This window comes from Corythoichthys intestinalis, chromosome 21 (assembly GCF_030265065.1).
Source record: "Corythoichthys intestinalis isolate RoL2023-P3 chromosome 21, ASM3026506v1, whole genome shotgun sequence".
Taxonomy (NCBI): Eukaryota; Metazoa; Chordata; class Actinopteri; order Syngnathiformes; family Syngnathidae; genus Corythoichthys; species Corythoichthys intestinalis.
Window position 1 is genome coordinate 8,544,693 of NC_080415.1, and position 14,643 is coordinate 8,559,335.

The following is a 14,643-nucleotide window of genomic DNA, read 5'->3' on the forward strand; positions in this document are numbered from 1 at the left end:
GACAACCAGCTCATGAAGACATGGACTTTTTTTTTTCTTTAAAGGAAATGTCAAAAACTACAGTACAGTGGTATGAAAAAGTATCTGAACCTTTTGAAATTTCTCACATTTCTGCATAAAATCACTATCAAATGTGATCTGATCTTTGTCATAATCACACAGATGAAAAAACTTTGTCTGCTTTAACTAAAACCACCCAAACATTTATAGGTTTTCATATTTTAATGGATGGATGGTGGATAGCATGCAAATAATGACAGATGAGGGAAAAAATAAGTAAATAAACCCTGTGCTTAAGGAGACTTAAAGAGTAATTAAAACCAATTTTTACCAAATATTTTAAGTCAGGTGTGTGCCCAATCACTGATGAGTGGTTTGAAGCTGCCCTGCCCACTATAAAACACACACCGGTAAGAAATGTCTTGATGAGGAGCATTGTCTGATGTGCATCATGGCTCAGTCAGAAGAGCTGTCTGAAGACCTGTGATCAAGGATTGTTGATTTGTATAAAGCTGGGAAAGGATACAAAACCATCTCTAAAAGTCTGGATGTTCATCAATTGACAGTCAGAGAAGTTGTCTACAAATGGAGAGAGTTTGGCACTGTTGCTTCTCTCCCAAGGAGTGGCCATCCACCAAAGATGACGCCAATAGTTCAGCGCATAATGCTCAGAAAAGTAAAAAAGAACCCTAGAGTGTCTGCTAAAGAGTTGCAGAAATCACTGGCACAGCCCGATATGTCTGTGCACACATCAATTATATGTAAAACTATGACCAAGAATGGTATTCATGGAAGGACGCCGCAGAACTAGCCACTGCTGTCTAAAAAAAAAACATTGTTGCTCGTTAAATGTTCAGGAAAAGGCACTTGGACACGCCACAGAGGTTTTGGCAAAATATTTTGTGGACTGTTGAAACCAAAGTTGAATTGTTTGGGAGTAACACACAGCGTCATGTGTGGGACGAAAAATGGAACAGCTCACCAACATCAACATCTAACCCGCACCGTGAAGCATGGTGGAGGAAGCATCATGATTTTGGGCTGTTTTGCTACGTCCGGGCCTGGACAACTTAAAATCATTAATGGAAGAATAAATTCAAAAGTTTATCAGGATGTTTTACAGGAAAACCTGAGGCTGTCTGTCTGAAAGTTGAAGCTAAAAAGAGGATGGATGCTGCAACAAGACAATGATCCAAAACACACAAGTAAATCAACTTCAGAATGGTTTCAGAAGAACAAAATACACATTGTGGAGTGGTCAACTCAAAGTCCAGACTTGAACCCCATTGAGATGCTGTGGCATGACCTAAAGACAGCGATTCATGCCAGACATCCCAGGAATCTGACTGAACTACAGCAGTTTTGTAGATAAGAATGGGCCAAGATTAGTCCTGATTGATGTGCCAGACTGATCCGCAGCTACAGGAAGCTAGTTATTGCTGCCAAAATTTTAAATGTGATGGTTCACTTACTTATTTTTCCGCCTTCTGTCATTGTTTGCATACTATCCTCATTAAAATATGAAAACCTATGAATGTTTGGGTGGCTTTAGTTAAAGCAGACACTGCTTTTCATCTGTGTGATTTTGACAAAGATCAGATCACATTTGATGGTGATTTTATGCAGAAATGTGAGAAATTCCAAAAGGTTCAGTTACTTTTTCATACCACTGTATATTCTGTATAAATAACCCCCAACATTCCAAATATTTAGCCTCCTGTTAAGTATTATTATGTGATAATATACACACTAAGGGTCTCCAATCATATTATGCTAGATCTATTTTACATTTTCACTTAAATGCAACAAGACACATTTTGTACAATTTTATAGCATACCTGCATGTATGCGCCCATCCCTCTCAGCAGACCCTCCTGGTACAAGGCTTTTGATGTAGATTCCACCATTGGGAACATTCGTGTTGACCCCGCCCTAAATAATAGTAATTTTCCTTGCATTAATCCAGTGCTTCTCAATTATTTTCTGTTACGACCCCCCCAGGAAGAAGTAAATGTTTTGCGTCGCCCCAACTTTCTGAGCCCCTGTAAATAGTATCATTTGTGTATGAAATTATTATAAGCATAACTCTGCATAACATTGTTTCTTTGTTAATATTAAAAAAATATATATAGATCATTTCACAATAATTTATAGCTTTATAAACATTGCTTTGTGTGCTCGTTTCATGCAAAAATGCTGCACACACTCTGAAAAAGAGAGCGTCACTGCCACCCACTGAGTGGATGTGCATTTACTCGTTCTTTTAGTAACTGCAAAAAAGTATGTTCCGCGAGGTCACATGCGCCCCCAAGGTATTGCTTTGTGCCCACCTGGGGCGCCCCACTATTTGAGAAGTACTGCATTAATCCAATACAATAATACTGTTTCATGGATAGTTAGCTAAAACATCTTTGCATGTGTCTTTCTCCAATCCTATTAGAAAACAAATGAGATTGAATCAAGAGGACTTTGTGACTCACCCCTGTTCCTAACAATAGATGTCATTACTCTATTGTCCGTGCAATCGTTGAAGTCACGCACCTTGTAATTTGTGGAAAACAGTATTTTGCTAAACTATATTTTTTACATACGGTCAGGACTATCAAACACAAGTACTCACAAAACACTTTAAACTCACAGTGATGCTGATGCCCAGACTCCCAGCTACTTTCTTTAGCTTCACTGTGTTCTCTTCTGACCTCACACAGTTTACATAGGAAGAAAGTGAGCAGCCATCCTTAAAATGAGAAAAAAAAAAAACCATTGTTATCCACCTATCTTTTTTTAAGACTGCGAAATTAAAGATTTATTAAAATTTAGGTTAGATTTATGATTTTATAAACAAACAAACAAACACACACACAGGGTATAATACTTAATTCAGATTTTTGTTCCTTCGGATTTTTTGTTGAGTGTTTTTTTTAATTTTTTGTGGACCAGTGTTTACGAAGGTAAAGGTCAGTCGGGAGGTCTCAGCCGTCACGTATCATAGTACAGTATAACTACGCTGCAAATTTATAACATCTTGATCAGATTATTTTTCTTAAATCTAGTCAAATTTTCTTCAAGTTTTGAGTGTTAAAGACTAGTTAAGTTCAAGTAAATAATACTATTTGTTCTTTTTAAGACCATACATATAAAAGTTGGTAATTTTTCCCTTACTGTAGGCAAGCCCGTCGAGAGGGGGGAACAACCGGGTATGTTGTCCCGGGCCTCAGGACCATAGGGGCCCTTAAATGACCCTTAATTTATTTTACTTTCTATTCACATATTTATTTTTTATTGAAATCATTGTCTGATTAAATGTTGTACTTGATACATACTTAAAAACTTTAAAATATTAAATATTTCAAATATATACCGTATTGGCCCAAATATAAGACGGTGTTTTTTGCATTGAAATAAGACTGAAAAAGGGGTCGTCTTATATTCGCGGTCTAGACATTATACCCATTCACGACACTAGATGGCGCCAGATATCATTGAAGCGATGTTCTGTCATGACAGATCTCAGCTACTCTCAAGTTTAACCAGTTTGCATTATTTTATTGCAATATTTTTCCTTATTCAGATTTGTTTCAAGACTACAGTTACAGTGAGACATCACTTTGATGGTTAATGCAGTAATTGCAATTTTGTTGTTTTATCACAATAGATTGGTTTATTTACATTTCAAAAACCAGAAGCCATTCATTTACGAATGTGATTGCACTTTAGTTTACATATTTAAATGTTCGGATATTAATATTTGAATGAGGCAAAATAACATGCTTTTTCTCTCAAATATGTTGTTATAATCATTTGTTTCAGATGTACTGTAATTAATTTCTGTATAAAAAAAATAATTTGTTGTTCAAAAAGTCTTTTTTCAAACTTGAGTTTTGAAAAAGAGGGGGTCGGCTTATAATCAGAGCCGTCTTATATTCGGGCCAATACGGTATTTTTTCCTTTTTTTGCTCAAACCCCCCAACCCCTCTCTGTCTTAGCAGAGAATGGTTTGACCCCACTCTGGCACACTCAAGGCGACACTACGTATGTGCCCTGAAGGGGGAAATTAAAATTTGTCAGTTGTAAACTGTAAACATGGTGAGTCCTCATAAATCGGGTGTGCAGAAAAGAAAAGAAAAAGAAATGAAGATCATATAGGTGAACGAGAAAAACTGATGACGTTGTTAAAAGGGGGACAAGAAGCCAGAGAATTAAGGCCAGAGTAAGTGAACAACAGCCTCCAACACTGAACGTTTACATCCGCGATCATCGTGACCAAAGTCCGATTCGAGTCTGTCACTGGCCGCTTGTAGCCTATTGAGCTGTGGTATGAAAATCACTGTCACTGCTTACACTGTCATTGCTTGCAAAGTGTTAAAAGCAGTGTTGTTAATAGCTGTGTTATTTTTTTCAGTAGTGAGTAATCTAAATAATTACTTTTCTTATCTTTGCAACGACGTTACCGTTACTGAGGATGTAAAGGCGTGCACTACTATGTGTTACTATGTTGGTTGAATGACGCGAGAAAAGTCTGAGAGACATGAAAAAAGGAGAACGAAAGTGGGAAGGAGGGATTCCGAAGGAAGGGAGTTGTACCTTGTGACGCCTTTGCAAACGCGATGCTTGGCTAACAGCCTACAAACTACGCCCACATGATGCTACGCTAGATATAAAATGTATATAGAACTAGATGCGAAATGACAGACTCGGCGGCGTTAGTAAACAGCCGCCATCATAAAGCAGTACACTTCTCAGGACGGATCTGTTGTAGAGAACCTTCATAGTGAACCTAAGTAACTTTTTTTAATCTTAAATACTCCTAATTTGGCAAAATTTTGAATTGAATCTTATCTTTAAAGGATGAAACAGTTTTAAAACTTTCACACGAATAAAGTAGACAGAAGGGATCTGATGCAATAACGGGAACAATTTTAACAACTTTAACGGTTGATTCACAACATTAAATGACTTCCAAAGCTAGCAAGCATTACTATCTAGTTATCACAATTTCCACAATACCCATGTGTCTAGTTAAGTTTAGGGTAAATAATTGGGCTTGGGCGAATTGTCTCAAAAACCCTTTGAACTTCACATAGTATGGCTTATGTTTTTATTTATTCATTCATTCATTCATTTTCCATGCCGCTTATTCCTCACGAGGGTCGCGGAGGTGCTGGAGCCTATCCCAGCTAACTTCGGGCAGTAGGCAGGGGACACCCTGAATTGGTTGCCAGCCAATGGCAGGGCACAAGGAGACACACAACCATTCACGCACACACTCACACCTATGGACAATTTAGAGTGTTCAATCAGCCTACCATGCATGTTTTTTTTTGGGATGTGGGAGGAAACCGGAGTTCCCGGAGGAAACCCACGCAGGCACGGGGAGAACATGCAAACTCCACACAGGAAGGCCGAAGCCCAGGATTGAACCCTTGATCTCAGAACTGTGAGGCAGACGTGCTAACCACTCAGCCACCGTGCCGCCTGTTTTTTTTTATTTATTTATTATTTAATTTATTTATCTTTTTAATGGAAAAAAAGCTAAACATGAAAAGTAACTAATTACTATTACATTCAGCTAACTGAGTTACTAATTTAATTTCTTTTTGGTAGAAGTAATTTGCAATTGTAATGAATTACTTTGTTAAAGTAAGATTACAACAATGGTTAAAAGTACTGCGTATGTTGTCGTGACAAGCCGGTGGCAGGGGTGGGTTGGGGTTGGCCTATAATGGTGTCTTGTCCCCGGGCCCCTGCAAGTCTGTTGACAGCCTTGACTGTAAGTCAGGGGTCAGCAACCCATGGCTCCCTGGAGCTTTTTCAAAAATGTTTGAAAATAGAAAAAGATCGGGGAGGTAAATATATTTTTTGTTTAATATGGTTTCTGTAGGAGGACACATGACACAAAGATTCTTCTAATTTATTAATATTGTAATGTAAACATGAGACGACTTTATACAACAGGGTAATTACATAAATCAAAATTTACTTGAAGCACGGGCAGATAATTTCATGTATTTCTGGTACATTTTCACTTAAACAAGGGAATTTACAAATTTTAAGGAAGTGTGTTTTTGCGGTGTACATCTGCTATTGTTTATGCATCTGTTGTTTGTTTTGTCAAACGGTGGCGAATTTCACTTGTTGATGACGTATGGGTCGGATTCATCTGTTTATATGTTGATATTGCAAATATGTCAGATAAACATTCGTTTCTTATCTAGAGTACATTCGAATGGGCACAGCAGTTCGGATATGAAAAAAAAAAAAATCACGATTCATACAGCATGCAAAAAAATCAAATACGTGTTGCCATAGACTTCATAATTATATTGACGGGTCACACCCGTCACACACCACCCCACGCCTTCAAGTAGGGAGCCTGCCCACATCCAGCATCATGAGGAGCCATTGTCAAACACACGCACGCAGCGATCTAACGCCGGATTTAGGTTGAAAAATTACGAAAGCTGTACCGCATACAAGAGGGAAAGATTGTCTCAGGAGGGATTTGTTCAAGGATTCAAGGTAATTATTATACTTTTCGTACCATGCATGCAGTTTGAAAAGGGAAAAATTAGCCACTACGGCATTGGCGTCATAGTTCGCAATATTTACTTAAAATAAATGCTAATTGCCCGCTTTTTTTTGGGGGGGGGGGGGGGTAACCAAGAATCGAGAGTGTTTTACATTCATATCTATAAAGAATTCAGGGATTTAAGCATTTATTCACAAGAATTTCAACGTAAAAAGCTCTTTGTGGTTTAAAGACGGAACAACACATTCGATATATTTACGTAAAATAAATGCTACCTGCCCGTTTTTTTTTGGGGGGGGGGGGGTTAACCAAGAATCGAGACTGTTTTACATCCATATCTATAAAGAATTCATGAATTTAAGCATTTATTCACAAGAATTTCAACGTAAAAAGCTCTTTGTGGGTTTAAGGCGGCACAACAGTGTTTTAAAGACTAGCAGCACATTTGACATATTTACGTAAAATAAATGATAACTGCCCTTTTTTTTGTTTTTGTTTTTTTTTTTGCTTTTAACCAAGAATCGCGACTGTTTTACGGGCATATTTATAAAGAGTTCAGGGAGTTAAGCATTTATTCACAACAATTTCAACGTAAAAACCTATTTGTGGTTTTAAGGCGGCACAACAGTGGCTTTAAGAGTAGCAGCACATTGCAGATATTTACGTAAAATAAATGCTAACTGCCAGGTTTTTTTTTTTGTATTTAACCAACAATCAAAACTGTTTCACGTCCACATTTATAAAGAATTCAGGGATTTAAGCATTCATTCACAAGAATTTTCAACGGAAAAAGCTCTTTGTCTGTGGTTGAACTCGGTCGGCTTTGACGGAGATAGGCCCCCTATTAATCGGCTCCACGCCCCGTCAATAATTAAGTCTATGGTGTTGCATATTGGCAAAGAAATCAGAATTGAAATGCAGTGTTAATGTAACAGTAACTGTACCTGTGCATTTAGAATGCGGACTTCTTGAGGAGGGTGTAGTCTGTTGCTGATCTTTGGCTCCATCATGACAGAGACGATCTCATCCAGGCTGTCGCTTAACTGCCCGCAAGCCATCAACGTGCTTTGTGACTCATAATTTCTCAATGCAGAAGGTCGCAGAGTGTTTGGAGTCTGGGGAGCTGATAGTTACAAATAAACATTATTGTGAATTTACATCCCAAGTTCAGTGAAAACTATTGATTTTCTTCCATACAGTATCGGTCAAGTGGAGTTACATTCGTACAACAAGATAAATATGCTGAGCACACGCAGAGCACCTTTTGGCTGTGAGATAATGAGCTGCACCTCCTCTGGGCTGCTCTGCATGACCTCTGCTGCCTCGCTGAAGGTGGCGCCTTCCAAGCTGATGTGGTTCAGAGAGATCAGGCGACCACCTAAGGGAAAAAGGTCGCTATCATTTTGTTTTCCACCAAAACCCTATTAAATAAACAGTGTTCTTTAGCACCATGGCCTAACAAGATCATACAGTGGTATAAAAAAGTATCTGAGCCTTCTGGAATTTCTCACATTTCTGCATAAAATCACCATCAAATGTAATCTGATTTTTGCCAAAACCAAAACGATGACAAAACTGTGTCTGTTTGAACTAAAACCACCCAAACATTCATAGGTTTTAATATTTTAATGAAGATAGTATGCAAACAATGACAGAAAGTCTAAAAATAAGTAATGGAACCATCACATTTAATATTTTGTGCCCCCTCCTTTGGCAGCAATAACTTCAACCAGACGCTTCCTGTAGCTGCAGATCAGTCTGGCAAATCGATCAGGACTAATCTTAGCCCATTCTTCTCTACAAAACTTCTGTAGTTCAGTCAGATTCCTGTGATGTCTGGCATGAATCGCTGTCTTTAGGTTATGCCACAGCATCTCAATGGGGTTCAAGTCTGGACTTTGACTTGGCCATTCCGGAACGTGTATTTTGTTCTTCTGAAACCATTCTGAAGTTGATTTACTTCTGTGTTTTGGATCATTGTCTAGTTGGAGCATCCATCCTCTTTTTAGCTTCAACTGTCTGACAGACAGCCTCAGCTTTTTCTGCAAACATCCTGATAAACTTTTAAATTCATTCTTCCATTAATGATTGCATGTTGTCCTGGCCTTGAGGCAGCAAACAGCCCCAAATCATGATGCTCCCTCCACCATGCTTCAAGGTGGGGATGAGGTGTTGATGTTGGTGAGCTGTTCCATTTTTCCTCCACACATGACGTTGTGTGTTACTCCCAAACAATACATTCTTGGCCATTGTTTTACATATAGTTCATGTGCACAGAGATATTGGACTGCGCCAGTGATTTCTGTAAGTCTTTAGCAGACACACTAGGGTTCTTTTTAACTCTCTTAGTATTCTGCGCTAAACTCTTGGCGTCATCTTTGGTGGATGGCCACTCCTTGGGAGAGAAGCAACAGTGCTAAACTCTGCATTTGTAGACAACTGCTCTGACTGTCGATTGATGAACATCCAGACTTTAAGACATGGTTTTGTATCCTTTCCCAGCTTTAGAAAAATAAACAATCCTTGATCGCAGGTCTTCAGACACCTCCTTTGACCGAGCCATGATGCACATCAGATATGCTTCTCATCAAGACAGTTCTTACCCAGTATGTTTTATAGTGGGCAGGGCAGCTTTAAACCACACATCAGTGATTGGGCACACACCTGACTTAAACTGTTTGGTAAAAATTAGTTTCAATTGCGCTTTAAGTCTCCTTAGACAGAGGGTTCGCTTACTTATTTTTCCCCCTTCTTGCATTGTTTGCTATCCTCATTAAAATATGAAAACCTATAAATGTTGGGGTGGTTTTAGTTAAAGCAGACACTGTATTTTCATCTGTGTGATTCTGACAAAGATCAGATCACATTTGATGGTGATTTTATGCAGAATTGTGAGAAAATCCAAAAGGTTCAGATACTCTTTCATACCACTGTACATACTTCCCTTGGGACAAATTATAGTACAGTGACTGTTCAAAGTATTGAGCAATATTTTAGATGGACTGAAAAAACATTTGACGAGATTCACTACCTGGTCGGATTCGTCCATCCTTATCCGCAGGACCCCCGGGCACTACTGAGGCAATAAAAATGCCCAGTTCATAACGTCCGACTGTGTCCTCTCCCACAATCATGATGCCTGTTTGAGTACAAAGTTTTGGTTTCACAAGTTTAAGGGACCACTCAAACTCCCAGGGTTAGGTGTTCACACTGTATTTTTAAACAAAGTTGCACGTGCTAGCACAGAAGATATTGAACAACCTAACCATGACTCTTAATCCAAACAATCAGAAAAATGAAACTTGCATTAGTAGCATAGTTTTGTGCAAAATGATACATACTGTAACACCTTCTATTTAAAATGTATTTATCAATAGAGCTGGATAAAGTAGCCAACATCTTTACTAATGTAAGAGTAGTGTTACTTTAAAAATAATAATATTAAAGTAAAAGTAAAAGTAGTCATCCCAAAAAGTTACTCAAGCACAAGTGAAAAAGTATTTGGTGAAAAGAATTCCCAAGTAATAAGTAACATTGTAATTAACTGCTCAGGATGTCAGATTTGTTTTTTTTTTACAATGGTATTTTTTTAATCTATATGAACTGGTATTATTATACTTTGCAGAAGAAGACTTAAACCTATTACATAACATTAAGCCAAGGGGGATCACTGAATTCAAGCGAGAGAAAAAAAATGCAGAATTGAAGCATCATTCGTCCAAAGAGCATGAGTGCCCTCTACTGGAGAAAACATATTTCCTATTATGAAACCAAAAGGATCATATCTCCGGTTTTCCTTGGCCAATCGGTTCCAAATAAAAACTGGAAGATGTCAAAATCAGCACTTTTGAATCATGTTGACAGCAGCGCTCTATGTCAAATACTTCATTTTTTACGGTGCGTTAGAGACGCCACGTGATTGAACAGGTCGGCGTGAACATAGAAGGGCAAGCTTGAGTCCGATCGGTATAATGGAATCATGTGATTATTGTTGCGACGTCTCATTGGTGAAACTGTTGAGCCATTGATGGCTTCTCTGGCAATAAAAACGAAAACCTTAAAATCTCATATGTAGAATAAAAAGGGGAAATGTAACGAGTAGTGTAACCCAAAGTAATGGAGTAAGAGTAGTGTTTCTTCACAAATCTACTCAAGTAAAAGTAAAAGTATGGCTAAGTAAACCTATTCTTAGAAGTACATTTTTCTCAAAAAGTTACTCAAGTAAATGTAACGGAGTAAATGTAACGTGTTACTATCCACCTTTGTTTATCAATTTTGCTGTTGTTGACCTTTTTCTCCTGATTATGGAATAAACTCTCACTTCAGAAACTTTCACATAAAAGTTTACACCCTAAATTTTGGTTGAAGCATGCATTTTTAAAGCTGACCTATCATAAGCATAAAAAATGCTAATAATAAACACAAGATTCCGTTTTCAAGCATGTTTACAGATATCAAAGGCTAAATGCAACATAACAGCAGGCTGGTGGCGCCGACGTTCAAAATTTAAAAAAGTAGGTCATATTTTAATTTGAATTAAGCATGTCTGCTGAAGACTTTAAGATTAAGAAATGTAGTTTATTTTCCAGTTATATTTGTATTTCAAACATCTTTGCCGTTTTCAAAAGCTAGTCAAAAGCACAATACGGAAAGGCCAAAAACCATTTTAAAGCTGTCAATCAAACTTATTTTTTGATCCGATTGTCTGGTTCAGTGAATTCGCACACACTTCCACAGAACATGTGACAAAATCTTACCAAGGCCAAGCTTAGGGTCTTTCTTGAGGGAAACACAAATGACCTCTCTCTCTGATGAAGAGCCTTGTTTATTGTGACTTTCTGTGTGACAAATAAGTCCACACTCAGACAAAAAGTGTTGTACTCACGAATGTAGACAAGACTAAATGAAATCGTACCTCTGGTTGCCGGTGAGCCGAGAGGAGCTTCAGATCCACTTCTTTGAGAACAGGCTGGAGAACGCATGCCAGTGCTGCCACATTGACTACTGGAACATGTGCTGCAAAATTGGACATTTCATAAATTCGCTGCATTCAACCACAGTCTTAGAAGTACAGTCGAATAAAAAAACAAATATTTTCTACCTTTGTTCATAAAGGCTCTGGCGTTGCTGTTTAAAGCGGGCCTCGATCCTAGCAGCAACATCCTCACAAAGTCTTGTCAGGGACTCGCGTCGAGGAGTGGTCAGGCCACTGTCATCTTGCGGTGTTTCAGAACCCAACACGGACTTGAACCGGCTGTTTTGAGTCCGGCAAGCTGTTGTATATTGAGGAATACTATCATCTACAGACAAATATGACTATATCAGCAGTCGGCAACCTTTAACACTCAATGAGACATTTCGACCCAGTTTCCACTGGCATCGTATCCCTGGGAGCAGCATACACATATTGACATATCTTTCGTAACATGAGGCAGTATTTTCCCGTTGTACGTAGAGATGTTCGTAAGTAGAGGTACAACCATATACGTACTTAAGTATCCTTACACAAATATAAATCCATCCATCCATCCATCCATCCATCCATCCATCCATCCATCCATCCATCCATCCATCCATCCATCCATCCATCCATCCATCCATCCATCCATCCATCCATCCATCCATCCATCCATCCATCCATCCATCCATCCATCCATCCATCCATCCATCCATCCATCCATCCATCCATCCATCATCTTTCGCTTGCTACGGGGTCGGGTCGCGGGGGCAGCAGCGTTAACAGGGAAGCCCAGACTTCCCTCTTACCAGCCACTTCAACCAGCTCCTCTAGTGGGATCCCAAGGCGTTCCCAGGCCAGCCGGGACACATAGTCTCTCCAGCATGTCCTGGGCTATCCCCGGGGCCTCCTGCCGGTGGGACATGCCCGGCAGGAGGCATCCGAACCAGATGACCAAGCCACCTCAACTGCCTCATCTTAACGCAGGGGAGTAGCGGCTCGACGCCGAGTCCCTCCTGGATGACCAAGCTTCTCACCCTATCTCTAAGGGAGAGCCCGGACACCCAGCGGAGGAAACTCATTTCGGCCACTTGTATCCTGGATCCTATCACAGCTTGTGACGACAGGTGAGGTTAGAGACGTAGATCGACTGGTAAATCGAGAGCTTCGCCTTTCGGCTCAGCTCCTTCTTCACCACTACGGCCCGGTGCAGAGTCCACATTACTGCAGACGCTTCACCGCTCCGCTAGTTGATCTCCCGCTCCCTCCTAACCTCACCCGTGAACAAGACCCCAAGATACTTGAACTCCTCCATCCCAACCGCTTCACACTCAACTGCAAACCGCTCCAGTGAGAGCTGGAAGTCACGGCTTGATGAAGCCAACAGCATCACATCATCTGCAAAAATCACAGATTCAATGCTGAGGTCACCAAACTGGACCCCCTCAACGCTTTGGCTGCACCTACAAATTCTGTCCATAAGAAATATGAACAGAATTGGTGACAAAGGGCAGCCTTGGCAGAGTCCAACCCTCACTGGGAATGAATTTGACTTACTGCCGGGAATGCGGATCAAACTCTGACACCAGTCGTACAGGGACTGAACAGCCCTTACCAAGGGGCTCGGTACCCTGTACTCCCGGAGCACCTCCCACTGGACTTCCCGGTCGAACGCATTCTCCAAATCTACAAAACACATGTAGACTGGTTGGGCGAACTCCCATGCACCCTCGGGACCCTGTCGAGGGTGTAGAGCTGGTCCACTGTTCCACGGCCGGGAAAAAAAACACACTGCTCCTCTGAATCAGAAATTCGACTTCCCGACGGACCCTTCTCTCCAGCACCCCTGAATAGACTTTACAGGGGAGGCTGAGGAGTGTGATCCCTTTATAAATGGAACACACCCATCGATCCCCCTTCTTAAAAAGGAGGACCACCACCCTGGTCTGCCAATCCAGAGGCACTGTCCCCGATATCCACGCGATGTTGCAGAGGCATGTCAGCCACGACAGCCCCACAACATCCAGAGCCTTTAGGAACTCGGGGTGGATCTCATCGAACCCCGGGGCCTTGCCACTGAGGAGCTTTCCAACCACCTCAGTGACTTCAACCCCAGAGATTGGATAGCCCACCTCAGAGTCCCCAGACTCAGCTTCCTCAAAGGAAGGTGTGTCGGTAGAATTGAGGAGGTCTTTGAAGTTTCTCCCTAACCTCCTTTTTGTGAGTAGAACAAGTGCTCACTTTCTGCACTTTTATTCACAGAACACTCACGCATGTCATGAATTCACCAACTTTGTAAAGTCACAGTGCCCACTCGGTAGGTGTACCCACAAGTTTTTGCACAGTAGACCATCTGAATGGCAACCATGACCTTACATAGTTGGGGAATTCATAACCTGCGTGAGTCAACTATGTAAAGTCATGGTTACTACTCGGAAGGTGCTCTCACACGTCTTTGCGCTGTGATTGGGGCAGACTTGTTCGGTACATATGCCATTAGTAAACATGACTTTACCTAGTTGGTGTGTTCAAATAAAAAACTTTGATCCTGGATAGATTTGGCTACTAAAGGAAAGTTATACAGTGTATCACACACGCCTCGCATTTCTGCAGATAATTAAGTACTAGTATATCTTTTCATGGGACAAGACTGACAAAATGACACTTTGACACAATGAAAAGTAGTCTGTGTGCAGTTTATATCATAGAGTTAATTTATTTTCCCCTCAAAATATAGCCATTAATATCAAAACCCCTGGCAACAAAAGTGAGTACACCCCTTAGTGAAAGTTGTCAATATTAACATACGTACAACATGTCAACTGTCAATATTTTGTGTGGCCACCACTATTATCTAGAACTGCCTTTACTTTCCTGGGCATGCAGGTGACCAGAGCTTCACAGGTTGACACTGGAATGCTCTTCCACTCCTCCATGACAACATTGCGGAGCTGCCGGATATTTGAGACTTTGCGCACCTCCACCTTCCACTTGAGGATCCCCCAAAGATGTTCTATTGGGTTCAAGTCTGGAGACATACTTGGCCAGTCCATCACCTTTCCCCTCAGCCTCTTCAGTAAAGCAGTGGTCATCTTGGAGGTGTGTTTGGGGTCATTGTCATGCTGGAACACAGCCCTGCGACCCGGTTTCTGGAGGG

At 40.5% G+C, this 14,643-nt stretch overlaps 1 protein-coding gene across 4 annotated transcripts in view; it reads right to left on the reverse strand.

The window, feature by feature from the left end:
- frmpd2 (FERM and PDZ domain containing 2) overlaps positions 1-14,643 on the reverse strand; it is a 55,497-nt gene that overhangs the window by 23,893 nt on the left and 16,961 nt on the right. For 3 of the 4 annotated variants that reach the window (XM_057826752.1, XM_057826751.1, XM_057826750.1), the window contains exons 16-23: positions 11,631-11,829; positions 11,445-11,545; positions 11,287-11,367; positions 9,561-9,668; positions 7,791-7,907; positions 7,474-7,652; positions 2,639-2,737; positions 1,839-1,932 (exon numbers count right to left, since the gene is read on the reverse strand). In XM_057826752.1, the coding sequence (XP_057682735.1) occupies positions 1,839-1,932; positions 2,639-2,737; positions 7,474-7,652; positions 7,791-7,907; positions 9,561-9,668; positions 11,287-11,367; positions 11,445-11,545; positions 11,631-11,829 (978 nt within the window). The remainder of the gene's footprint in view (positions 1-1,838; positions 1,933-2,638; positions 2,738-7,473; positions 7,653-7,790; positions 7,908-9,560; positions 9,669-11,286; positions 11,368-11,444; positions 11,546-11,630; positions 11,830-14,643) is intronic. The other variant, XM_057826754.1, reaches the window with a different exon arrangement.